Genomic DNA, 26615 nt, shown 5'->3' on the forward strand with positions numbered 1-26615 from the left:
GGGATTTAAAAACAGAAGAAGATTGTTTCAGGGTGCACATTGATTCTCCGTGTTGCTTTCTGTTGGGAGAAACTCCAGGATGCACTTTCCTGTAGTGGGACAGCATCAGATCTGCCAGAGAATGTGTGTTCACCTGTGCTCATGTGATCTGGGGGGAGGATGAAATGATTTAAATCTGAGAATTCTAACATTGTGCCCACCATCCGCCTTCCATAGAATTAACATGTCTTTAAGCTCTAGCTTAGGTTCTAGCTCTTGAGATACTTACTCTTGATCTCTTCAGCTTGACGTGACACCCTCTCATTCTGAGTTCTTTGGGTACCTGTGGGCTGTAGACATTCATTTCTATGGATGACAGCATTGACAGTGAATGCGTTGTGTGAGCACAGGGCCGGGGCTGATGGGCATTTGTGCTTAGTTATGGTTCTCATGGCAACTAACACTTCGTTGCAGAGAGGAAGCATCCAATAAATGATGACACCGTTGGTGTGTTGGCACTGGGAGGCCTTGGAATAGGTCTGTGGTTATCTCTCTTGGATCTCAGCAGAGCTAAGCACAGCACTGAAGCTATGATGTGTGCATTTGAGTCCTAGAGTTTAACTTCCAAAATCATGTTCTTTCTATATATTATAACTGAGACAATGTTAGAATCAGCCTAGGCCTGTTTTTGGTGTTGTTGGCTTAAGTGAGGAGAGTGTTAATATTCTGAAGTCTTTAAGGAACAATATTTGGGGATTGAAGTGTAAGCTCCCTTTTTGGACATTGTTTGCAATGCAGTAATAATGAGATTGTAGCACATTTTAAGGCACCACCGGTCAGTTTAAATGGAGCATGTGGCACCCACTGAATTTGAGCTCCAAGCATCATCTAGGACTTTTCTGTCATAATGAATAGCCTGAAGGTGATGGTTTTTTTTTTTTTTTCCTACTTCCTTCTTTTCATTCCACTCCTAAGGTTTGCCTCATTCCAAAATCCGCACATGGGACCAATCCTGCAAGTGCCCACATGGCAGGCATGAAGATTCAGCCTGTGGAGGTGGATAAATACGGGAATATCGATGCAGCTCACCTCAAGGCCATGGTACTCATATTCCACTTAACAGATGGGGGCGATGTGGGTTGGAAAGACGTGGTGGGCAGGTACTGGATGGTTTATGTCAATGTTATCTTCTTTTGCATTCTAATTAAAAGACTGAAGTTCCTCCTCTGAATTGTTCTAGGGAAAATGGCGTAAAATCAGAAAACCTAGCCATCTCTATAAGAAAAATAAAAGTAGGAGTCACATTCTTGGTCCAGAATAAAGCTGACCATAGTCTACTTTTGCCTCTTCCTTCACTAACAAGGAGAAGGTCCTTTAAACTGAAATGCATTTCTCTAATGTGTGCATGTGTAACAAACCAAATGAATTATTCATGGTGGTAGTAAGGGTATTCCTTGCAGGATCTGTCTGCCTCCTGCCCAACCTTACCCTCCTTCCCCCATTAACAATCAAATTGGCAGTCATGGTTATTCTCAATCTTTGTGTTGGGAATCAAAACATAAATGTAGATTTTGTGGATGTTGGTGATGGTCCCAGCCATTACCTGCTGATTTTCAGGCAATATTCCATATATTCCATCCTCCTTCCTGCAGTACCAACCCCCACTCCCAACCTCCCAACCTCCAGGAAGAGGTTGCCTAGCAACCGTATCTGCTTTTCACTGGTGGACTGGAGGCTGCATCTTAAGAGGGAAGGAAATCAGTTGAATAGCAATGTGATTTTGTCAGGGTTATTAGGCATGGAGACTGAGAACTTCATGTAACTGCCTTCACAGGGAAGATGAAAATACACAACTCTGCGCATCTCTCCTATCCGCTTCACCCTTCCATTGCCCCACAGAGTTTTTACTGATAAATCTTCTGGGCCAGTAGTTGTAATTATTAAGTCTCTCCAATATAGGATATGAACTTTAGTTTTTGTTTTTTTTTTTTCTCATTTCCATTTGAGCCTGCTCTGACTTGCTGGTCAAAAAAACACAGGAACATGCCTTTTATATATACTTGCCTTCTGTCAAAAGGAAAAATGATGGAGTTTTTTTTTTTTTTTTTTAAATCAGAGAAGAACACTCTTAGTGGGAATTCTAATTTCAGTAGAATGGGAGGGAAATGGGGTAAGGGTGGATATGGTGAGATGAGCTGAGGGAGAGAGATTAACTGTAAGAATAAACTTGTCTGGAGCCAAAAAGATCTGAAATAATTATTAAGATGATCTGAGACAAAGGAAAACCACTTTATAGAGAGTTGGGCCCAAAATATCAAAAAATCTTCTGAACAGTTTTTTGGTCTTGACCATGGGGACCTAGCCTGAAGGGATCTTGTTATTTCTTTGCAATGATTTATGAAGGGAGAATTGCCTGTGGATCTTTTATTATTGTCATCATATGTTGAGACAGTTCCAGAAATGAAAAGACCAAGACCTCGTCTTTCTTAATCCTTTAAAATAAAAAGCAAGAGTTTGCCCAAGAAAAGCAATGTTTCCTCCCATTGTGTCCCTCTACCCTTTTCAATCTCTCAGGTGGATAAACACAAGGAGAACCTGGCAGCAATCATGATTACATACCCATCCACCAATGGAGTGTTTGAAGAGAACATCGGAGAGGTGTGTGACCTGATCCACAAGCACGGAGGGCAGGTCTACCTGGACGGGGCAAATATGAATGCTCAGGTGGGCAACGTGACAGGGCTCCTTGAGAAAACAGTTAAAAGTCAAAAAGAAATTTTTTTTTCTCTGACTTCTTGACAGCTGTCTTAAAATATGACACTGAGTTCAGAACAGACACTGACTTTATTGCCACATCAAACAAAGAATGTGTCACAATTTCACTGAGCTTATAGCTCCTAAGGAGGTCACGGGGGATGCTGAAGAGGTAAAAAGGTTGAAGGGAAGCCAGGAGTGAGTGGAATGTCCTTAGCTTGTCACAGGGTGTGGTCCCTCTGGGGTACTGTGGGCAAGAAGGTCACCTGACTCCCTGAGGGACCTGAGACCCCAGTTCTGGCTACTGGTGGATGTTGACCTCCCCTGGCCTTGGATCAGCCATTAGTCTGGCTTCAGCTTCATCCGTGTGGAACAGCTGAATAGCTCTGTCCCTGAAGGGCAGATCTGACTACTTGGTGGGGGGTGTGGAGGGCTGTCTGTGTGATGTGTACCTTTGAGAGGACGCTGTAGGGAGCCTTTGGAGGACAGAGAGTCATCTTTTTTTGCGTCTTCTCAGCTTCTTACTCTCCTTCTTATTTTCCTCCTCTTCCTCCTCCTCCTATTTAATTGTTTTTAAATCATGTTGGAGTCTTTCTGCTTTTCTTTTCTTCTAATTTCTTTTGAGTAGTCCACGGATTGTCTGTTGCTTCAGTAGCATAAATGCATTCTTTCTCTTTGGCCACATTCACAATTAGCCCTAACGCCAAGGAGGCAGGAACACCTGTTGTGGGTGGTACCAGGATGGTCTCAGGAAAACTGTCAGCCTCCCTTCCTCTCCCTTGGCTCAGTATCCTCTCAAACAGCCTTCCATCCCTTTATATCCATATGCCCTACGGGGCTGTTCAGTAAAGTGCACGACACCCAACGCTGGGGTGTCAGAGATGCTGGGGTGAAATGGCCTGTTTAATAGTGAGGAGGTACTATCCTTTCTTCTGTTAGGGGTGCTTCCTCTCCTGCCTCTTGGGGTGGATAATTAGGAATTGACTGTATATTCAAATCTGTTTTTTATAATCTAAATTAGACTAAATGGTCAGTTGCTGTTTCCATGGAAACCACAGGCCACGCTGCCTGTGGGATGCCTGTTTTGATTGCCGTATTAAGGACGTTTCTGGGAACAGCTCCACCTGCCTTTCCGTGGAAGGGGAAGTAGCATGGCGACCTGTCCAGAACACCCCTTCATGCTCCTGACTTTTGCTTTTGGCTCCTTCCCTTTGTGGTAGGTGGGAATCTGTCGTCCTGGAGACTTTGGGTCTGATGTCTCACACCTAAATCTTCACAAGACCTTCTGCATTCCCCACGGAGGAGGCGGCCCTGGCATGGGGCCCATCGGAGTGTGAGTTCTGGGCTGCTGATTTCAGGATGGCTTTGGAGACTGAGAATGAAAGGTCGGGCCCAAACTTCCTGCTCTTCTCATCAAGGTCTTCAAGTGTCAAAGACATGTAGTGTGCCTGTAGGGGTTGGGTGAGGAGCAGTGAATGGGGCGCTTAGGTCTAAGGAGAAAGCATAGTTAGATTTTATTAACCACAGTGTTTGGCCCCACTAAGCTCCCGGTCATGCATAGACAGAGTGGATTTACTGACAGAGTAATTATTAGGGAGCTCTGCTGGAGCATTCTGGAGCAGAAGTGGACTATCAGCACTTAGAAGTGCCTCTCAGACTTTAACTTAGAGTTCTAAGCTTTGCTTTATTTCTTTTTTAAATCAGCTGATAGTTACATCAAAAGTGACTTATCTAACTTAACAAACAAAATAACTCATTGTAGAAAAGTAGTTGCCAGGGCTGGGGGGCAGGGAGGGACAAAGGGAGAGGCTAGTAAAAGGGTACAATACAACCTTTCGGCTATAAGACGAATGAGGTCTGAGGATCTAACACATAACACAGTGACTATACTAGATATCACTGTATTGTATAACTGAAATTTGCTAAGAGGATAGTACTTAAATGTTCTCTCAAATACACACACACAGAAGTGAATTGGGTGGAAGATGTTGAACACTCTGCAGCTTGAATTCTTATTCCATCTAAGTTAGGAGGGAACACACCTTATTAATAGAAATAACTGGATGAAGTCAGAGTAGGACTAAAGCAGCAAAGTAGCCGTTGATACCTTTTTACACTGTGAAATCAAATCAGCTTGTGAACATGATGCTGAGCAGCCATTTCCTGAGCGTTTTCATTCTTCCAAAAATATGCCGAGGGGTCAGTCTTCATTGATGCATGGAGCCTGCCCCCTTGCTTTTTTCTGCCTTCGTGATTACTATTATTTATAGGAAGTGGAGGAGTCCCAGTGTCTCAGCTGTGGGGGAGGTGGGGTGAGTGATGGTCACGTGCTGGCCTCCGATATGTCACCTCCCGGGGCCTCTTCTCAGCAGCATCCTTCTGTATCCCTTAGGTGCCTTGGGAAAGAGGGTGGGGCATTGGGCTGGGAGGGGGTGCTGTTGGGCTGGGATGTCTGCACATCCACGTGAGCCCGCAGCTCTGCTTGCTAGTCCATGGCTGCCTGCCTCTGCCGCATTGTCTGCCATGGTTCTTGGGTGAGCTGCTGGGATGCTGATGGCTGGTGAGCTGTGCCTCTAGAGGAGGAAGGAAGGAGCACTTCCTGCACATCTGCCTCTTAGCAGGTGTCAAGTCCCTTCCACTGACAGAGCTCCTCTGTTAGGAACAGAGCTTCCTAAGAGGGCCCAGCACCTGCCTGCTAGGTTGAACTGGATGTTTTTACATCTTCTAAATTTTTATTTAAAAAAATACAGGAAGAAGCATCTTGTGCCTTTTCTGCCTAATCATCCCATCATTTCAGTGAAGCCAAGTGAAGATGCCTACCCTTTGGGTACCGTCAGCGCGGCCCCGTGGGGCTCCAGTTCCATCTTGCCCATTTCATGGGCTTATATCAAGGTGAGGCCTGTGAATGTGTGTTAGACGGGTTGGGGGTGTGGTGTGTGGGTGGGGAACTGAGACTTCAGACTTCTTTCCTGACTTAAAAATGAAGAAATCCATGATCCGAGATGTGGTGCGGTGAAAACTGCTGATGACTTGAGTGGAAGAAACCTTCCTAAAGAGATCAGCTAAAGTTCATTTCATCTCTTCTTCATCACGCTGTTTTCCTTTGGGTTCTCATAGTGGATTTAACATCAGAGAAACTGACACGCCAGATATATTTTTCCAGACGGAGTTAAGTACCATGAGTCATATGGATGTTCTGGCCACGTCATTTGGTTTCCTGTAGGATTTGTACGGCCCCTTGCAAGTGAAAAACGGTACACATACTAATTATTACACTTGGTTGAGATCCTGGGATAAATTTTAGGAATACATCTCGTTTCACTTTGTATTTCTTGGGAGCCTGGAGGACACGATGACAATAGCAGAAATTCACTTATGTGGTGGTTTCCCAAAGCTCTTTGCCCTTTAGGGCCCGTGGAACTATGCTCTCGGGGTTAATTAGACTTTGTCAGAGAACAGGCTTCCTTCCTTTGTGTTTTTCCAAAAAACACTCAGGCCAGAGTTTATTTTATACAGCTCTCCTTCAAACTGGCCTGCCCACCTCCTGTGCTGACAAGGGCATGCATTGGATAGTTGTTCAGCGGCTAATTAAAGCGGCCTTCCCTAACAGCTCCCCTCCCTAGAGGAAGGGAGGCTTCTGGCGAAACAAACCCCAAACCCAGCTGTGCACATCATGCCGGAGGACCCTCTGGGCTGGTTGTTATTCTTGAACAGTGTGGCATTTATGTTTCTTAATGAAAACTTTCTGGGAAGCTGGAACAACAGTTCTATACCCCAGAGACTAAAACTTGCTTTTTGAAATGATATTTGCGTTTGTTTTTTTGCAAATACTAACAACAAAAACAATTATGATAAAGGTCTGCTTCTTTGTAAACAGAATCTAATTCACGGCTTCCTTTTGGTCTCTGGGTCCTGTAAACCTGAGTGATTTGTTATGGAATGTTATTTGGGTTGGAGAGGATTTCCCACATATAAGGAATAAATGCACCAAGGCTGGTTTGGCCATATGCCAGGAACATCAGATAGAGCCTCAGTTGAAAAAAGAAGTAAATAAAGTAGGGCCCTCTGACGTTGGGCCCCTTTACTTCAGGCTGGTGTTATGTATCACCTGGACTAGATTGCCACCTTCTCTCCCTGCTGCAGTCCAGCTTGGACACTCTGTACAGTACTGCTAGACTCCCACCAGGGCCCTCCATCCCCTCCTGGCTTCTGTTTGCCTCTGCCACTGGCTCTCCCTAGCCTGCACAAAACCTTTAGTGGGTTCTTCCAAGATGCACTTGCCCAGGCCCCATCCCAGAGAGAGTCAAAGTCAGCATATGCAGGGTGGGGGGTGGGCTGTCAAGCTGCTGGGTGACTCCGATGCACAGGTCGAGAACCAGTGGCTGACTGAACCAAGTCCACGTCCTGCCCAGCAAGGGTTTGAAGCTTGCAAGAGGAAGTTCCAACCCACCAGGCTCTACAGCAACTCCCAGGCTGCAGCCACGTGCCTTCCATTTCACACCTTGGTTCTTGCCATTCTTCTCACTTGGAGGGCCTTCTCCTTTCTCTTTGTCTCCAAATTCCACCCATTTTCAAGTTTCCACTCAAGTTTTAACTCTTACTCCAGGAACCCTTCTTTGACCAGTCTGGTAAAATGTGTGCTCTCCTTCCTTTGGACTTCAGGGTCCCTGCTGTTTTATTTTATGCTCTCTCATTTGCTTTTACATTAGTTATGTATTTAATAGCTGTCAAGCCTCCCTCATACATGAGGTGTTCTGGGAGGAAAGTAGGCAGTAAAAATTGGTGTAATCTTGGTTTTAAGCTCTTTACTGGTGATAATATTCACCCCATGTAACCACAGGGACTTGTGAACCACCAGAAAATGATATGGTCAAACCTGGCTGTTGTTAAACAAAAATAGCCTTGACTACAGACAATTGGAAGATAAACCACACAAAATGGATTCAGTGGGGATTTTGACCAAGATCCCATGGGACTCCTGGCAATTATCAAGGCATCTCAAATTCACAGTGAACAAATGAAAACTCCCCAAAATGCATGTAGCCTAAAAACGATTCTTTTTCTTCTGTAGATAACACAAAAGTCCACAGTCAATTTTGCCCTTTTCTAAGCTTTGTTACTATAGTAAGAAATACAAAATTACTGTTGAAAGGAGAAAACCAAAAATTATTTCAGGCTTAGAGGGGACTGACAGATATCGTTGTTAGGATATTTCACTCATCTGCAATCCAGAGAGTTGTGGCATGCTATCTTCCTTTGTGAGTGGGATTTATCTGGGGGTGTCTTTGGCTAGTGTCCATTGGGTTTACCCGTTCCATGGTTGATGGCTCTGTTTTTCCATCTGTTGCAGATGATGGGAGGCAAGGGCCTTAAACAGGCCACAGAAACTGCTATATTAAATGCCAACTACATGGCCAAGCGATTAGAAAAACACTACAGAGTCCTTTTCCGGGGTGCAAGAGGTAAGTATGAACTGTAGTCTATATTCACCTTGGTTTTTTCCTTGGCCAAACCAAGTTTGACCCAGTGGATGTGGCTTTCAGAAGAGGGTGGGAAACTTCTGCTTCTCAGCATATACCAGAGAAAAGCCTAGAGTTAGTGGAAAGAACTTCAATTTAGTAAACAGTTTAGGGATATCACTCTTTGTAAGACTCTGCAACACACTACAGCCCAGGCCAGCAAGGAGCCCACACCACTGAGAAACGTGCGCATAAATGCTGTGAGCTCATTACCTCCCCTCGTGCCCTGGGGATGCCCCTAAAGAATGGAGTGTTGCAGACTGGGCAGAGGCAGGGCAGAAGAGTTGGGAAAGCCTTCTGGAAGGAGCCATCTGAGATGAGCCTGGAAGGAAGAGTAGCAGAACCCCAGTCAACAGAGAGGGAGGAGCAAGCCAGAGAGGAGGTGTCGTCTGGGTGGTGGGAGTGTTGAGTGGCTTGAAGAACGGGGAGCGAGGAGAGGGAGCAGATGAAGATGAGGCTGGAGAGGTAAGATGGGGCTTTGAAGATCTTGGGAGGCTCTGGACTCTACTGTTGCTGAAAGGGGCATCACAGGATGAAGAGAATGTTAAAACCATTAGCACAGTGGCAGGGGATGAACAAGCTGTCAGAAGTAGAATCAGAGGACTTAGTTACTGATTAGTTGAGTGTGAAGAGAAATTTCAGGTCAGCCCTCTATGGCGTCTAACAGAGGGAATCATAGATGGAGGATCAGGGTCTCCCTGGAAGTGATGGGAAGGGGTGGAACAGGGAGACTGGCAGAGATGTGGCTCTGGGCACAGAATCTTGGAGCCGATTCTTGGAACTGGGGAGACCCAAGGCAAGAGTATTGGGAAACCAGATTGAACCCTCTCAGGCAGATGGCTACATGAGGGGGTGCAGGAAAAGGGGCTTCTGGTGAGGGGGGGTCTCCGTGCTGAGGCAGCTGTAGACCACCCCCCCTCCCTGCAGCATCTGACCCAGTGCCCATCCTTCCTGCTTTGCTCTGGCCCCACCTCCTCCCTGAGGCTACCCTTCCTGGTGGCAAGAACTACTTCTCTTGGCTCCCTCCACCACAGAGGATCCCCCCCCCCCCCCCCCCCCGTTGTCGCCTGGCTCTCTCCTGCAGACCTTGAGCTTCTGCCCAGGGGAGGCTGTGGCTGCCCTGGTCCCTGGCATCGCATCAGCACAGCACACAGATGTGGGTGGTCGTGCCCAACAGGGAGGGACAGACTGAAGAGCAGGTGGCTGGTCTCACGAGTCTTAAAAAGAACCTTTGCCTTTCACATTTAGGGGCCTTCAGTCACCTCTGAAAGAGGTTAGGGTCCAACAGTGAGGCAGATGCAGATGGAAATAGGCTGAAAAGTGGGCTGAGTTTGGGGAGAAGGGAGCAGCATTCATGTCTGCCGGGTTTGGTGGTGAAGGTGGAAGGGGGGAGCTGCTTTAATAGGATGCAGTTTCGTTTGTTTTTAAATAAGAGAAGATCATTTTCAGTAGCCAGGGAAAGGCTGTGAAGAGGGGAGAGTGAAACTCCAATAGAGAGACGGATAGAAGAGGGAATAAAGTCACCCTGGAGGTGATGGGAGAGGCGGCGCTAAGAGCCAGGCGGACGGTTGGTGCGTGGGCTGTGGGCACAGAATCCGAGAGCAGGGACCGACGGGTCCAGGGCGGAGAGATGGGAGTCAGTAATGAGCACGCCGGACCCGGGGCCATTGGAACGAGGCCCCTCTTTGGCTCTTGGTGTCTGCGGCCCAGGGAGTGTGTGTCTACACGGATGGTCTTTAATTTAAAAGCCCATCTTGCTTTGTAAATATGTATCCAAAAGAGTGGTTCTGAAGTTTGAAAATAGAAAAGAACTATATCATCAGGAGCTCTGATTAGCAGTGTTCCCCAGAGAGTAGGGAAGAAAGCTGTGGGCAGTATGTCTCTAAGCAACACAATGAAATGCTTCTGAAGTGAGTATTAAAGAAGCTACAAGAGCTACTAATTAACTCAAATATAGCTCCTGAGATGTGGGATGCATCCTGCTTATGTATTGGCCTTCAGGGTTAGCATCAGTATTTGTTTTGTCTGATTATGTAAGTCAGGTACGTATGCTCAACATGGAAAATTTGGACAATCAAAGTTGGAGGAAGAAAATGAAATGACCCATGTTTCCATCAAGCAGATGTGACCAGTTAATATTTTGTTGTATTCATTCTTCTCACCTTAGTTTTAGACAACTGAGATCATATTAAAAGCACAGTTTGTATCCTGTTTTTTAACTTTACCTTATATTGAGCTCATTCCCTTGCCATTAAATGTCCTTTGAAAGTGGCTACATCAGTTCTGTCACATGGATTTACCATGATTTAAAGCGGTTCTATCAGATTTCCCCCCCCTAGTTATTTGCACTTGTAACAATGCTGCAATGAATATCTTTTACTTAGATTTTTTTTTTTAAACATCTCTGATTATTTCCATAGGTTAGAGCTGTAGAAGAGAAATCATCTCAGAGGAATGAATGCATTTAAGCTCTTGAAATGTATGGCCTTGTTTTCTCCCAAAGACTTAACACCAATTGACGTCACCCTAACAACATACGAGAGTGACTGTCACACCAGGGCCCAGTGAGCACCACGTGCCAGGCTGGGAAGGCAACACAAACCAAAACCAAAACGTCTTTGCCAATTTGATGAGTGACAGTAATCTTTTTGCTTTAATTTATGAAGTTTAGGGTTCTTTTCCTAATTGTTTATTTTTTATTTAACATTTCCTTGGGATTAACTTTACTTGACAACTTCACTGAGATGGAATTCACATACCATACACATCACCCACTTAAAATGTACAATTCAGTGGTTTTTAGTATGTTCACAGCCTTGTGCGATGCAAGCTTGAGGCTTTTAGAGGAGGAATGAATGTGGGGTGGGCCACGCTCCAGGAGGAAAGTGAACCGAGCACGTGCTGCTCAGGTGCCCGCCGCGTGCTTAGCAGTAAGTGACTGCTTTGGGCAGAGACTGCCCCCAGAGATTTGCAACACAGAAAGATGGATGAGGTTTCCATTTGTTTTGACATTTTATCCCAGAATTAAATAATGAATCGTATTTCTCATCCCAAGCAGAAACAGATTGGTGATTACAGACTTTATTACCCAATCCCAAAGTTCATGAAACCAAAAACTGTCTCGTGTTTGGTCTGGTAAACACATTCATTATACAATCTGAGGCTTTAGTATTTTAGGGCCTAAAAAACAATGATTACTGTACCTCCTGAGGGCCCCAAAGAGAAATGTTCTTAATAAATACATTGTATTCCAAAACGTCTAATAGCAATATTAGAAGACCATTACTCATCTTAATCACGTTTACCAGCTCTAAATAAGACTTTGGAATTATGGATGACTATGAGGCAATAATTTTAATGAACTGCAGGCTTCCCTTTATGAACCACTTCTTTGAGAGATCTGACCAGCTAAACTTGTTGAAGCTTACGGTTTTGTGAAGCAAGGAGATGATAGGCAAGAAATGGGGTAGGGGAAGAGTGATAGTATTTATTCTGCTAGGATGAGAAGGAAAGGAGTTACGTCAGGAAAGGTGAGGCATTTTTAAAGAAGGAATTAGAAAAATTCACAGGTGTCTGCTCTTGTGGGAGGCTAGACTTAACGTCTGAGCTAAATGGTGTTCCTGGCAGTGGAGTTAGACAACTCTGTTAGTATCTTGATGTTTTGTTTTAATTTCTTAAATGCCTACCCCTTTTTGACCTTAGACAAACCTAACTCTGCCTGGAAATTCCTGTCCCTGAAGAGGCTTCCTGGTGGCCTCTGTGAGCGGACATCGACCCCAGGGGCTGGGAAGTGACACTCCAGAGGCCAGAGGACCCACCGACCTGATCTCATTCCCAGGGAAACGGTTAGGAGTCTTGATTCTGTTCATTGTGGTCCCTGGACTGCCTCTGAAAAGCTAGACTGGCTGTGGATTGCCCTCCCAAGCTTTATAGAGTAATTAGCTAGTGAGTTCCATTTATTTCTAGGCAGTAACTTGGAGGATGCGGGATAAGTAAAGTCAGGCCCCTGCTCTCAGGGAGGGTTTGGGAAGCCTCATCTTTCTGTAGCGCATCCCCATGCCATCTCTACCTCGAGAGACCATGAACATCTGAGGGGTCGGGAGGGGGATGTTCAAGCTTGGGGCCAAGCCACTTTTGTTTTGCTTTTCCATCATCCCACCCCACTTCTTTCGTTGCTTCTTTGACTTGGTATCTTTTCAGACTCTCAGCTCTAGTCTTGGTTAGGCCCAGAGGAAACACCTACTCAGTGAAAATTAAAACTTGTGCTCATCAGTTTATACAATTTCTACTTCAAATTGCCCTGACTCAACATATGCCATAGAAGGTTTGTATATCTTTTTTCCTTAAAAACTGCAAACAAAGACAAACATCTTGGGATCCAGCCTCTGACAACCACCAAGTTTAAATTTCACTCCTTTTGGGGCTCAAGTAGAAAGAGAGAGAGACAGAGAGGGATGCTGAAACCCCACTGCAGTTTCCATTTGAATGTATTAGAATATGGATTTAGAAAATAACATCTGAACCTCATTTTGAAAATGGAGCTCTTCCCAAACCACTTGGCCGTGGTGGAGGCCGCTGCAGATGCAGTCTGAGCGTTCGCAGCGCTGGACTGGGCTGGGCTTGAAGGGGCCTTTCAGCTGTTATTACTGAACCTCTGCTTGGAAGTCTGCTCTCTGCTCGCCAGCGAGACTCCTCCCCACCGTGTGTCCCTCTCCACCTCCCCTCCTGCCGGCTGAGTGCTCTGAAGAGCAGGGAGCTTCATTAGCCTTCTTCCTCGAGTTGTGGTCACAGTGTCGGGGTGGCTGCCAGAGGCTCCGAAAAGAAAGGTCACAGCCTGAGCCTGGGCTCTGCAGATGGGGGAGCGTAGCAGGGCACTGAGGATTCCTGAGATTAGTTGTCGACGAGGACTTAAATCATCTCATGGTTTTTTCCCCTGAACATTCCGACTGGTCATGCCTTTTAGGCACTTTTCCCCTGAGTTTACCTACCTCTGAATACACCTTTTACTTTTGAATCACACTCCTTACAAATTTAATCCTCACCACTGTTAGAAAGCGTGTTTTAAAAATATGCAGTGACAGTATATTCAAAGTCTCAGGCTCATGCTTTTATTTTCAGACCAAGCCCATCCTTTCATATGTGTTCATTACACAAGAAGCAAAGCAGTTCACAGACTGTATCTTCAGGGGCTGCTAATGACTGGGGCTACTCTTCTCAGGCCTGAGGAGTTATGTCCACTTCAAGTTCCTCTAAGGAGATTCATAGTTTGCAGTGAGTCAGGAAAGCAGTGCATTATTGTCTCACAAGGAGATATTTTCCTCGAAGGAAGTTCATCTGTTTTGTGGGCCACAGAATTTTGGAAGCCCCCCGGGAATGTTGTTCTATTTAAGAAAATGCTGACTTACTCGATGGCTTATTCTTGGTGAAGGGTGGGTGGTCAACATCTCATGGCGGGAGGTGTATCCTGGGCCAAGGGAGGCAACTGGTTTACGAACTGAAACAAAGTGAACTGACCCCTATAAGACTTCAGTCACATCCGCTTCCTGCCACTTGCGGTGTGCCGTTTGACAGCTCTTATTTCTAATTCTGAGTCTGAAGCCTGAAACCAACACCCTCAAAAGTTGCTTTGAAGAATCACATAAAATTCTGTATGTGGATATATGTTTAGTAGGTATTTACACACATAGAAGAAACTTATTTTATATTGGGAGAAAAATTGTTGAAAAGGTTGTCAGTGGATCTTTAGCTCTGGAAATACCTTGTGCAGAAGGATCAGGCCTGTGATGACAGGTTTAACTGTTGCAGGTAGGTTTTAGTTCCTCTGAGTAGAAATAGTGTCATCTCCAGGGATCTCTGCGAATGTCCCAGCAGTGCATCTGCACCTGTCCCACCTCCCGTTGGCTTCCGGGCTCACGGGTGTGGTGTGCACTGAGGATTGCACATATTGGCCCGACATATTAAAAATTTTATTTGTAATAAGAGCAGATGAAGTCTTTGTCAACTGTAAACTCACCAAGTGCTGATGGTTTCTTGGTCTTCAATAATACGCATTAAGGAGCTGGTTTATTTGCTCATTTGTTTGGGTAAAATAACAAGCTGATGTTAACCTTGAGCTGCAACAATTTTCCTCAACAGGTTATGTGGCTCATGAGTTTATTTTGGATACAAGACCCTTCAAAAAGTCTGCAAATATTGAGGCCGTGGATGTGGCCAAGAGGCTTCAGGATTACGGTGAGTGGTCTAATGGGAGCACCTCTTGTAGGGGAACCTGGGCTCCTGACCTTCCTGTGCCGGCTGTGGACCACAGACCAAGTGCGTAGGTACTGTAGTAAACTGATCCACAGGCTGAATCGGGGAACCCAGAGCTGTGGATAGAGAAAGAACTGTCTCCATGACCACACTGGTATTGCCCTTCAAAAGATATTAAATTGGTGCATCTTGAATCCATCGGCAGCTAGGAACAGAAGTTTTTATAGGTAACAAACTTGAAAATCCCAAAGAAAATGACTGCTACTCCCTGCCCATGTTGCTGGTAAGTTCTTCCACCTGTCCCACTCCTGGTAAATGGAAAGGTCCACGGAGAGGTAAGCTGAAGGAAGTGGAGCGAGCCACCTACAGGAGTGTTAGATGACTGGCATTTGAGTTTTATAACCACCTCAGTCATTGAATAGCTGTTTTAGCTGCGTCTGGAGATGAAGGAATAGGTGCACGTTGTTTTCCCAGAGATGATGCAGTTTTCTTTGAAAGACACAGGCCTTCCGCCTGTGTATGGTTAGTGGATGTTCACTGAGCACAACCCTTATCAAAATACATTTTCTTAGTGACACTATTAGTAACATCAAAGACCTTTCAACTCTCAGGAAGGCTAAGTTGGGGAGAACTTTGCCTGTTGATGGATGTGGAGTCCTATCTGAATTTTAAGATGATTTGAATGATTTCTTTTAATAAGCAATGTGAAAACTTTAATAATTTAATAGTTTTACTATTGTATCATAACAGGTGTGACTCATTTCTCTCTTGAATGAATGATATTATGCAGAGTTACAATGATAATAAGTGGGGAAATGAGAGATGATTTTCATTAGTGAAATTAGCAGTTACCTCCTCAAAATCTCCTCTTGGCTGCTCCTGTAACCTGACTTAGCTTCCTAGCTAACGGCTGAGTGTCAGCTGATTCAGGGTAAGGCTTCATTTCTGCGATGTGTCATCCACATCCCACATCTGACTGCAGCAGCATATGCAAGGGGGATGGGTTGGGGGTAGGGGGACAGGGTAGGAGGGAGGTGGTAACTGAAGTTACCACCCAGTATTTCCAAGTTCTCGTCTATCTCCAACCTTGATGTTTTGATGTTTGATAGAGTGATGGCTACACTTGCCCTAAGCCCAGAATTGTCCAGGTGCCTACACACAGGAGGCACTCAGAACATTTGTTTAGTGAGAGAATGAATGAATGGCTAAGTAAAAAAAAAACAACAGAGAAAATGACAACACAGTTTGAGTCTTAATCACACGTACTGAATCAGAATTCCAGGGGGTAAGGCCTAGTAATCTGTATGTACAAGCACTCCATGGATGAGTCTTATCAGGTGACTGTGGGGCACACTGCTGTAGGGCCAAGGTTTCCAAACTTAAATAATGGTCAGAATCACCTGATTCTGATATAAGTTTTTAAGACTTATACCATGGACTTCTTGAATCAGGCCCCAAATCCAGGAATCTCTGTTTCCAAGGCAACTCAGACGGTTCCAGAGATGGGAACCACTACAGCAGAAAATACTAGGCTGAATTTGCTCACACATGGAATTGAGGTCAGACTTAATGGGTAATGAGATCAGCTTGTTGTTTAAAAAAAGAAATCTCTTTCTGTTTTGGGTGACACAGCTGTATGCATTTGTCAAAATCCATGAAATGTTATACTTAAGGTTTCTGCAGTTCACTGTAAGTAAACTTCATCACAAAAATATGTGAACAGATATTGAATTCAGATACTGAATTCTAGGTAATGATATGCATGCTGAAGTGTTTAAGGGAGAAATGTACTGATGGCTGCCACATGCTTGGAAATGCACCAAAAGTAAGATAGATGCATTAGGTATGAATAGATCAGACACGCGATAAAGCAAACAGTGTCATTGTAGAATCTGGGGGGATGGTGTATGGGTGTTCACTCTACAGACCTTTCAATTTAACAGAATGTTTGAAAATTTTTCTAATAAAATGTTGAGAAGACAATCCCTTAAAGCATGCAGGCATGACTCTAAAGCACCCCATGTAATGATGTACACCAGAATTTGGGAACCACTGCACTCTAGGGCAAACTTAGTTGACAGGATTATCAACCTGGGAGCTGTTCTTTATCTTGTAAAGTTTCAGCATAAAGTCTAAGAGTTGAGAAAAAGTTGTTTTTGGCTTTTGTGCAGAAAATCTCTCTCTGGACCACGTGTCTTGTTGATTCATCTTACATGTGAAAACTTTTGGAAACACAAACACCTTCAGCCTGTATTCAGCGTAAAGGCAAAGGCGTTGTGTGTACTGGCCAAGCCTCAGTCTCCTCATCTGTAAAACAGGACAGTAGGACTCACTCCAGGCTCCTTAATACTTGTTACCTCATTATTTAACTTTTGGTAGGCTATAATCAATGTGAAATAAAAACCCTAGTCTTGTTTCTTGGCAAAACTTTATTATCTATTCTTTAAGGCAGCTTCCCTCATAAAATATACATACACATATCAAGTAAATATAAATATATACATTTTGTCATTTTTAAAATAAAAACGAGACATCATTAGGTAGTTTCCCTGTTTCACTTAATATTTTTGAATGTTACCCAATTTAACAAATATAAATACTTTGAATGGCTGCATATTTATCGTATGGATACCCAGTATAATTTGCTTAACTGATCATCTATTGTCAGATGTTAGGTTATTTCCTAAGCTTTTCTTTCATAAACAGTGCTGAGATGAATCCCCAGATACATATATTAGCAAATTTATCAGATGTTTTCCTTGGGTGAATTACAAAATGGGGAGGATATCTTCTTCCAGATTGGGAAAGTCAAGGTTAGTGACATAAGTTCCATCTCCCTTGCAGGGTTTCATGCCCCTACCATGTCCTGGCCGGTGGCCGGCACACTCATGATTGAGCCCACTGAGTCAGAAGACAAGGCAGAGCTGGACAGATTCTGTGACGCCATGATCAGCATTCGGCAGGAAATCGCCGACATTGAGGAGGGCCGCATCGACCCCAGGGTCAACCCCCTGAAGGTGCGTAGCCTCTGGGACTTTATCTAAAACGTCCCGGCGAGTAGAAAATGGTGTCTGGATAGCGTGCTGGCAACTCCTTAACTCTTATCAGAAGATGATATTCTTGACTAGAATTAACCTTTCTTCTGAGATGTGTTCATTACTTGGAAGTTTAAGTCTTCCTGAATCAACATAGCAGCAGTTACTCAAGTATAATGTGGGTATTTCTGATGTTTTAATGTTATGTATTTGGTGGTTGTGGGAGTTCTTCACCCCACGAGCACCTGGCTGGTTGCCAAAGGAGGGAGCCGAGGCCAAAGGACTCACTTAGTTGGGGAAGTCTTACCATTCTGTGTCTGATACACTCTACTGAGATTGTTTATCTGTTATACTCTGGATAAAGACCAACTCTTACATTGGAGTAGTTACCTCTTAGAACAACCAGATTGGTACTTGGCCTGAATATTTTACCATGTTTATGGCCTGAACTGAAGAAAAAACTGTTAGGCATTACCTTTCCTCTTCCAGAACATGTTCATTTTATATCTAGTCAGAGCCCTAAGTTCCGTGTTAGGGCCAGACATTTCTAAGCTGGGGGATCATGAACTTAGAATACCCAGCAGGCTACGGTTGTGTTGCTGTGGCTCCAAGTCAGAGAGCAAGTCTGAGATGCTCGGGGAGGCTCAGGTAAGTGCCAGAGATGCCCAGCTGAGGTGGAGTGGTGGGGCCAACGGCCGGCAGGAGGCCGACACCCCGCTCGGTGAGACGGGGCAGTGGAGGAACACAGGATGATTTGCTCTCATTACTGCTTCTCTTTTCTCTCGGTACTGCTGATTCTTTCAGGATTTAGGCTTAAAAAAATGGCAACAGAGCCTAACATTGAGATATAAAAGAAGTGGAGACTACCACTCATAGGATATAAGGTTTAAAAGTATACCAAACTGTGCTCTATGCTGTTTAACATGGGTAGTAATAGTATAAAAACATGAGAATGGTGACAGCCAAAATCAAGATACTGGTTATCACTGGGGAGGAGGGCAAGCGATAAGATGGAGAGGGGGAATGCAGGCAGCTTCAACTGTGTTTGTAATGTTTATTTGAAAAGGTTAAGCAAATCTGACACATACTGATTTATGTTGGGTGGTATATGTGCTTATTATTTTATAACTTTCTGCTATTTGAAATATTCCACAATGAGAAAATTCCTACGAAGATTTCCTTCCCCCTAAACTGAAACAAACCAGCAGCCATGGGCGTCCATCAGCAGCTCAGTGGTTGACGTACAGTGCGGGAGGGGAAGGCCGTGTTCTGCTCTCACCCCTCTCCCACCCGTGTCTCTGTCTCAGATGTCGCCACACTCCTTGACCTGCGTCACATCCTCCCACTGGGATCGGCCGTATTCCAGAGAGGTGGCAGCATTCCCACTCGTAAGTTCTCCTCTGAAGCTGGACGTGCCGGCTGGTTCGGGCTCATGTGTACGTGAGGGGCCATCGCCCACTTGGAGCGGCTTCACTCTTGCTGTCTCCTCGCTCTAGTAACAATATGTGGGACACCGTTGCAGAACACAGGAACTGGCTTTCGGAGCTCTGAGGTCAGGGTGAGAGTGTCAACCACAGGCCTGGGCATCCTCAGGGGGCACAGTGGAGGAAGACCACATGGGAGTTGGTCAAGTGGATTAATGTTTTCTACCATCGTCCACTAGGGATACAGCTCCAAATGCAACACATGCCATCTTTCCTTTGATTCTCCTATGAAAAAGATTCTCTGCAGTGTTTGGTGGGGTGGGGACATGGGGGACAGTAATGAAGGTTGGATTTTAACATCTTACAATAATTTTTGAGTACGCGTTGGGCTAATTGTATCTGAGGCTGTGGGGCTGTTGCATTCTCCTCTCCTAAGAGAAGCCTCTCAGACTCTCCCAGAACATCTCCATCTTTTGTCCCCTGCAGCCCTTTGTGAAACCGGAGAACAAATTCTGGCCAACCATTGCCCGGATTGATGACATCTATGGAGATCAGCACCTGGTGTGTACCTGCCCACCCATGGATGTTTATGAGTCCCCATTTTCTCAACAGAAGAGGGCCTCTTCCTAGTCTTCTCTCCCTAAGTTCGAGTGACTGACTTGATGTGCTTTGGAGTGTCTGATAAAGAAATCTTTCATTTTCCACCAGACTCAAGTAGTGGTTTTATATACTGTGTATATTTTTGTAATCTGTCCAGGTAAATGTAAATAGCCTAGTGAGTGGCAGATCATCATGGAAGAGTGATTTGCTTTGGTGCCTCTGCTTTCTCATGTAGCAGTTGATGTTCAAGTTGCCTTGATCGGGACCGTTTTTGCATAGAAAATCTGAAATGCGCTAGTAACTTTTTAACTTCAGTGTACCAAGTTTGCAGACGTTATAGAGGCTAATACTGGAGACGTGATGATAGACATTTTTATTCCAAATAAGTCCTTGTGAACTGTGCCATTTATGGGGAATCCCAGGGAAAATGTTTACATTTTATATACACTGAAGAAATCTTTTTCCTCCTACTAATTTGCCTAATCTGTAATAGCATTTCTGAGTCCTTTCCTTTTTCCACAAGTGTGGTTTTTTCTTTAATCTGCAATTAATAATATTCTCATAAAAGCACTGCAATTTGAAGAATGCCTTCTTGGTCCATTTTTCAATGTTACTCCCACATACCCTAGGTTCAGACGGGTTTGAAAGGAAAATATACACAACCCAGTAATATTGTTGCATATCAGTTTTGTCTTTGGCTAAAGAAACAGTCTGTATGTCTTGGTTAGCAGTGAATGCCGCTTTGGCCCTTTCTGTTAGAACTGTGTTTGACTGCATATAATTGAAAACCAACCACAGAAGTTTAATCAAACAGCAGTTCATTTTTTCTCATTTAGCAGTAAGTCCAGAGGCAATAAGCCAGTGGCTGCGGCTAGTTTATGCAAAGAAAGCAGAACAGCAAGCCTGAAGGAGCATTTAGTCCTCATTCTCATGTTCTTAACATGGTTGCTGCATACCCAGGCTCACATGCCCATTCTAAATAGGAAAAATGAGGAAAAATAAAAGGCAGATTCCATCCAAGTCTTCTTTTGAAATGCTTTCCCAGTAACTTCTGCTTACTTTTAACTGGCCAGACTTGGTTCGTATTGCCACTCCTAGAGGCAAGGGAGTATGAGGAAGCCTCTTACCTGGGTCTGTTACTGCCCCAAAGAAAATCAGGAGTTTTTTAATTAAAGAAAAGGAGAATGAGTTTCAAGTAGGCAACTAGCATGCCTGCCACAAATAACTTTCCTGGAGAAACAGCAAATGCTTCGGGTGTTCTTCCCTGATGGTTATTAAGCACTTGCTCCAACCCTGACTACTTGGTTCCCTGTTTGTTACTCAAGTTATTATGACAGTGATCTGGACAAAAGGTCTGAGTGCTGTTTGAATGCCGTCCAAGTGGCCCGCTTATTCTCACACTTACGAAGTTTGTACAACAGTAGAGAAGCGGCGGGATCCATTTTTTTTTCACATAATAATAATAATAATTAAATGACCATTATCGGTTGAGTACCTCTCAGATGTCAGCTTGTTTAAAACATATCTCACTGGAGCCTCACAACATTCCACTTTTACACGTGAGGGGAAGCTATGGACAGATGCCCAAGGTCACACAGTTGATGAGGACAGGCAGAATTTGAACCCAGGTTGAACAACTCCAGTGCCTTCTAGTCAAAATAGGCTAGCACACTGCCTTGGTCCCTGCACACCTGGAGATGCTGCCCTCCCTGAGCTGGACACCAGGCTCTCAACACAGGCTACCATCAGGGCATGAGCAGCCCCTCCTGGGGAAGGACTGGCACGTGAAAACAAACCATCAGAGCGAACAGCAATTCTTTTCATCTTTCTCATCAGACTGTCTAGTGTTAGTGGTCAAGTGCCAAAGGTGTTTCCACAGCTGGTCATCCACTGCTGGCCCCGGAATGTATCAGGGGCAAAAACAGCTGATCAGGAGAGTCAAAGTGAACTGTTTGTCTTCACTGTTGCTCACCTGACACCTGTGCCGTCTTTCCCACTTCTGGGTCTCTGCCCGCGTGGCATCCTTCACCTGGAGCACTCCTCCCTGCCACCCTGGCTTTGCTGGCGCCTTTTCTTCTTCATGTTGCAGCATCTCCTCAAGAAGGTCTTCCACACGTCTCTGTGAAATGGGCCGTTACCTTCCAGCCTGGCACTCGGTTTGTTTTCCTAAACTTACAGCACAATTAGTAATGACTCCGCTCACTCGGTTTTATCTGCCTCACTAGACTAAGTTCCCTGAGAGCAGGGACTGTATCTCATTCATCATTGGATTCCAGTGCTGACCTAGGGTCTTCCACATAGTATGCGTTCAACAAACAGAAATATAAATTGAATGAATCAATGAAGGAATGATCCTTGATCTCAAAGAGGGGCACTGTCTCAGAAACCAGTATTTCCAATGCCTGCTGTGAGAGCTCTGTTAAAGCTAAGTACAAAATGCCTGGCCTTGGAGACAGGGCCTCTGGGCAGGCTTTGTGTAGGATGCCCCCTTCCCCACTTTGTGATAAAATATACAAAACTGACCATTTTAACCATTTTAAATTATTCAATTCAGTAGCATTAAGCTTCTACACAATGTTGTGGAGAATGTACCTTTTGAGCAGTTTTGAAGATGAGTCTGATGTAGACATGCACACACATCCCGTGAATCGGGCACCCCCTCTGGTTTCTCAAAGCCCTGGGACAGGCCACAGGCCACCCTGGAACAACTCTCCCCATATGGCTGTGTGTGATAGGCAAGGGCCCCGGCTCAGTCTCAAAACTCCATGAAATCTCTAGATAAATATAGGGGCAGTGTTTTCCAATGACAAAACTGGTGCCATTCATCCAGATAAAAGATGTAGGTACTACTTTTGGGTGCAAGAAGCCATCTGGGACAAGAAGTTTGGAGGTTGAGATGTTAGCAATTTAAGAGGCTTGCAGACCTCTGGGGCAGAACGTTTTGGCTCAGACATCAGCCAGGGTCAGGGATGTTACCTATGGCAGTGGTTTTTAAATTCTTAGTGTATCTAGATCACCAAAAGGGCTTGCAGACAACAGAATGCTGCGCCCTGGCCCGTTTCTGATTCAGTGGGCCTGGGGCAGGGCCAGAGAATTTGCATTTCTAACAATTCCTAGGTATTGATGCCTCTGAGCTGTGTTCACATTTCAGAGAAATTTCTAGAACCCCAAGCCTTTAAGGGATGGGTTTGGTAGGCAGGTGGGGGTGGGGAAGAGGCTGGACTTACTCAACTTTGCATTTTTCTTGCAAATATTACCACTTTGAGAGGCAAATCCCTCTTGCCCTTGTTTTGGCTGAGGCTCCTACGGCAGGAGTGGATGCTGCCTGTGCTTCAGCCTCGCAGTCTGGTCTGCTAGGCTCATTTCTGCCATTCTGGAGATCAAATCAGCTTTAGTGGCAAAAACAATGTAGCTTTAGATGTCTAGCAAGAAGGGTTTGCTCTCTCCATTTTTTACCCCAATGTCTAAACCTGGGGACACCCGACTCGAGGGAAAAGTTTGAGTCTGTAGAGGAGATACACCAGTCCAGAACTGCTGCCCCATGCTGACCCCAGGTGAAGAGGGAAGATCAAAACGGGGCTTGCCCCAGTGCCAGTGCAGTGACATGGATGTCATTTGTCGTCAGTCTCCTTCTCTGTGGAGAGCAGTAAGAGGTAGGCCAGGAGGCTGGAGTGTTACGTCAGCAGATGTCATTCCACAGAGAAGACAAGAATCTAGCAGGAGTGGGTGCCCAACACGGAGCACACTCCTTTCATGAGTCTGTTTACTTTCCTCCTGGAGGTGGTGCAGGATAGCGACTGGAGTACCTGCCCTGTGGGCAGACTGCCTGGGGTCAGATACCAGCTCCCCTACAGCCTAGCCTATGGCCTCGGAGAAGACAATTAGTATCTCTGAACCTCAGTGTCCTTATCTGTAAAATGGTATTACCTACCACTCAGAAGTGGAAGAATTCAATATACTGTTTGAAAACAGTGTCTGGCACAAAGTAAATGCTCCAAAGTGTTATTTCTTGTTATTATTCTCATCTTCACTTAGGATCTAGTGTTCTATACTGTACACCCTGCACTCCCTGCCACAGCATGGGAGCCCCGACCCCAATCTGACCTACCTTGATTCAGATCCATCTTCCTTTCCTTTCCATTCCTAACAGTCCTTTTTCTTTGGACCTCCAGAGAAAGTGGATGCAATGTGGGGTGTGCCTTCATACAGATCTGGATTAAATTCTCAGATATGCCAACTGTTCTGAGACAACAGGCAAATTCTGAGACAACTTATCCTTTCTGTACTTGAGTTCCTTAAGGTATAAAATAGCAAGAATAAAAGTACTTACCTCAATTAGGCTTGCTGTGAGGATTAAATGAGATAACAGAAAGTGAGCACTCAGCAGAGTGGGACCCAGAAATCACTTACTCTGCAAACTGACTGAGCCATTATGTACTAGGCAGCATTCTAAATGAAAGAGACACAAGATGAACAAGACACTGAAAGCCTCAATCTATGCATAATAGGGGTCCCAGAAGGAAAAGAAAGAGAAAAGGGGATTGAAAAGGTATTTGAACAAATAATGACTGAAAATAAAACTTGATCCAAAAAAATGGACATAAGACCTAAATAAGCAATTCTCCAATGAAGACATACAAATGGCCAATATGCACATGAAAACAATGCTCAGTTATCAAAGAAATGCAAATCAAAACTACACTGAGGTATCACCTCCCACCAGTCAGAATGGCTATCATTAAAAAGTCTACAAACAAATGCTGGAGAGGGTGTGGAGAAAAAGGGAATCCTCCTACACTCTTGGTGGGAATGTAATTTGGTTTAGCCATTATGGAAAACAGTATGGAGATTCCTCAAAAAACTAAAAATAGACTTACCATTTGCCTGGGCATATATGTGGAGGGAACTCTAATTTGAAATGATACATGCACCCCATGTTCACAGCAGCACTATTTACAATAGCCAAGACATGGAAACAACCTAAATGTTCATCAACAGAGGACTGGTTAAAGAAGTTGTGGTATATTTATACAACGGAATACTACTCAGCCATAAAAAATAATGCCATTTGCAGTAATATGGAAGGACCTGGAGATCATCATTCTAAGTGAAGTAAGCCAGAAAGAGAAAGAAAAATACCACATAATATCACTCTTATATGTAATCTAAAAAAAGAAAAAAGACTAATGAACTCATCTACAAAACAGAAACGGAATCACAGACACAGTAAACAATCTTTTGGTTACTAGTGGGAAAAGGGGTGGGAAGGGATAAATTGAGTGTTTGAGATTTGCAAATATTAACTACTATATATAAAAATAGACAAAACAAATTTCTGTATAGCAAGGGAACTATATTCAATATATTGTAGTTACCTATAATGAAAAAAGAATGTGAAAAAAATATATATATGTGTATGTATGACTGCAACATTATGCTGTACACTAGAAATTGACACACTGTACCAAGTATACTTCAGTTAAAAAAATAATAAAAAAATAAGTTAAGGCCTTAAATGTGTGAGGGTACAGCTCAGTGGTAGAGTGCATGCCTAGCATGCATGAGGTCCTTGGTTCAATCCCTAGTAAATTCATTAAAAAATAAGTAAGCAAACAAAGCTTATTACTTCCCCCCAACAACAACAAAAAAGGAAGAAACTTAAGGCCTCTTTCATGGGGCATGAATTCTCGATGGACAAACACATACATCAAGATTTCAGTTAAACATTCATCTGAAAACAAAAGCCAAGATGGAACGTGTGTGTGTGTGTGTGTGTGTGTGTGTTGGTGGTGGTGGTGGTAGGGGGTTGGCACTACTTTATACCGCGTGGCCAGGGAAGGATTCTCTTACAAGGTGACTTATAACTTATAGGCTAAAATCTTAACAAAAAGAAGCCAGCCATGACTAGATGTGGGGAAGAGGGGCAGAGAGGGACGGAGCATGTTTGCAGGCTTATTATCTGTAGTCTCTGTCTTATTTAGCATTTAGTTAGTTTCAACCTCATGTATAAAGGGTTTTAAGAATCTCTAGGAAATAGGGACTGAGGGAAAGAAGATGAGGCATAAAGTCTGGCATTGAGGAAAGGTGTGGGAATCTTTCTAGATTCAGGAGTGGGGAGGAAGGGTTTGAGCCTAAAGTTAAGATCATAAGGAATGAAAATAGGGTCCAGAGAGGAAAAAACCGGACACTGTCTGTCTCAGGATAGAGGGCTTTGAGGGAAAAGTAGAAAGAGTGTGTGTGTGTGTGTTCCCTGGGTCAGGAAGAGAGGGAAGGATTTCTAATTAGGGAAGGTAGGAGGGAGGAGTCAAACTGGGAAAAAGATGCAGATTAGGAACAAGAAGGAAATGAGGGAGGAGGTGGATAAGGGCCTACGGTGGAGATGGGGAGAATGATTCAGATGTGGAAGAAAGAACATCATTAGCTCAGCGACAAGGCAGATGAAAGAAAAGTTGCGGGGAGAGAAAAGCCAGATGGTGGTGTCGAGGAGGTGAGAGAAAGCTCTCAAGGGTGGTAAGGAAGAAAAGGGAGTTAAGAGCGTAAGCAATGGGCCCACGTAAGGAGGTGGGAGAGGACTCCCTCTAATTAGGATAAGAGGAACCAAGAGAATGGGGGGGGGGGTTAAAAAGTTGGCTTGAGGGCAGGGGTCTGGCAAAAGAAAAGGGTGGAGGGCAGAAGGAGGCCCAAGTTCAGGAGGGAGGCAGGCCAGCACAGCAGAAGGCAGAGGAAGGGGAAGAGCAGAAATGGGTGGGGGAAGAGACCTAGGGTCCAAGTTTCCTGGATGAGAAAGAGCACTGGGAGGGGGAACACCAGACTTTGTGGAGGGGGAAGGCCTCTAAGTGGGTAGAGGGAGGACCCCATGATTCACAGGGAAACGTGTATAGGAGGGGAGGACTTTGAGAGAAGGGGAAGGACAAAGAAGTCCTTAGAAACCAACTAGGCAGCAAGACTGTCGAGCTGAGGGGACCATACAGGAGCCAAATTTGACGCCAGAGGTAAGGAAGTGGGAGGCACTGCGGTGACTATCCCGGGGTTAGAATGTCTATGAAATTGAAAAC

At 44.6% G+C, this 26615-nt stretch overlaps 1 protein-coding gene across 1 annotated transcript in view; it reads left to right on the top strand.

Annotated features, from left to right (window-relative positions):
• GLDC (glycine decarboxylase) overlaps positions 1-19758 on the top strand; it is a 118932-nt gene extending 99174 nt beyond the window's left edge. Inside the window, exons 19-27 of the mRNA XM_064490233.1 lie at positions 955-1080; positions 2554-2703; positions 3954-4066; positions 5484-5625; positions 8084-8195; positions 14388-14483; positions 17346-17518; positions 18844-18924; positions 19447-19758. Coding sequence (XP_064346303.1) covers positions 955-1080; positions 2554-2703; positions 3954-4066; positions 5484-5625; positions 8084-8195; positions 14388-14483; positions 17346-17518; positions 18844-18924; positions 19447-19590 — 1137 coding nt within the window. The 3' untranslated portion in view covers positions 19591-19758. The remainder of the gene's footprint in view (positions 1-954; positions 1081-2553; positions 2704-3953; positions 4067-5483; positions 5626-8083; positions 8196-14387; positions 14484-17345; positions 17519-18843; positions 18925-19446) is intronic.
• Positions 19759-26615: the final 6857 nt, after the last annotated feature.

Source organism: Camelus dromedarius, chromosome 10 (assembly GCF_036321535.1).
Source record: "Camelus dromedarius isolate mCamDro1 chromosome 10, mCamDro1.pat, whole genome shotgun sequence".
Lineage (NCBI taxonomy): Eukaryota > Metazoa > Chordata > Mammalia > Artiodactyla > Camelidae > Camelus > Camelus dromedarius.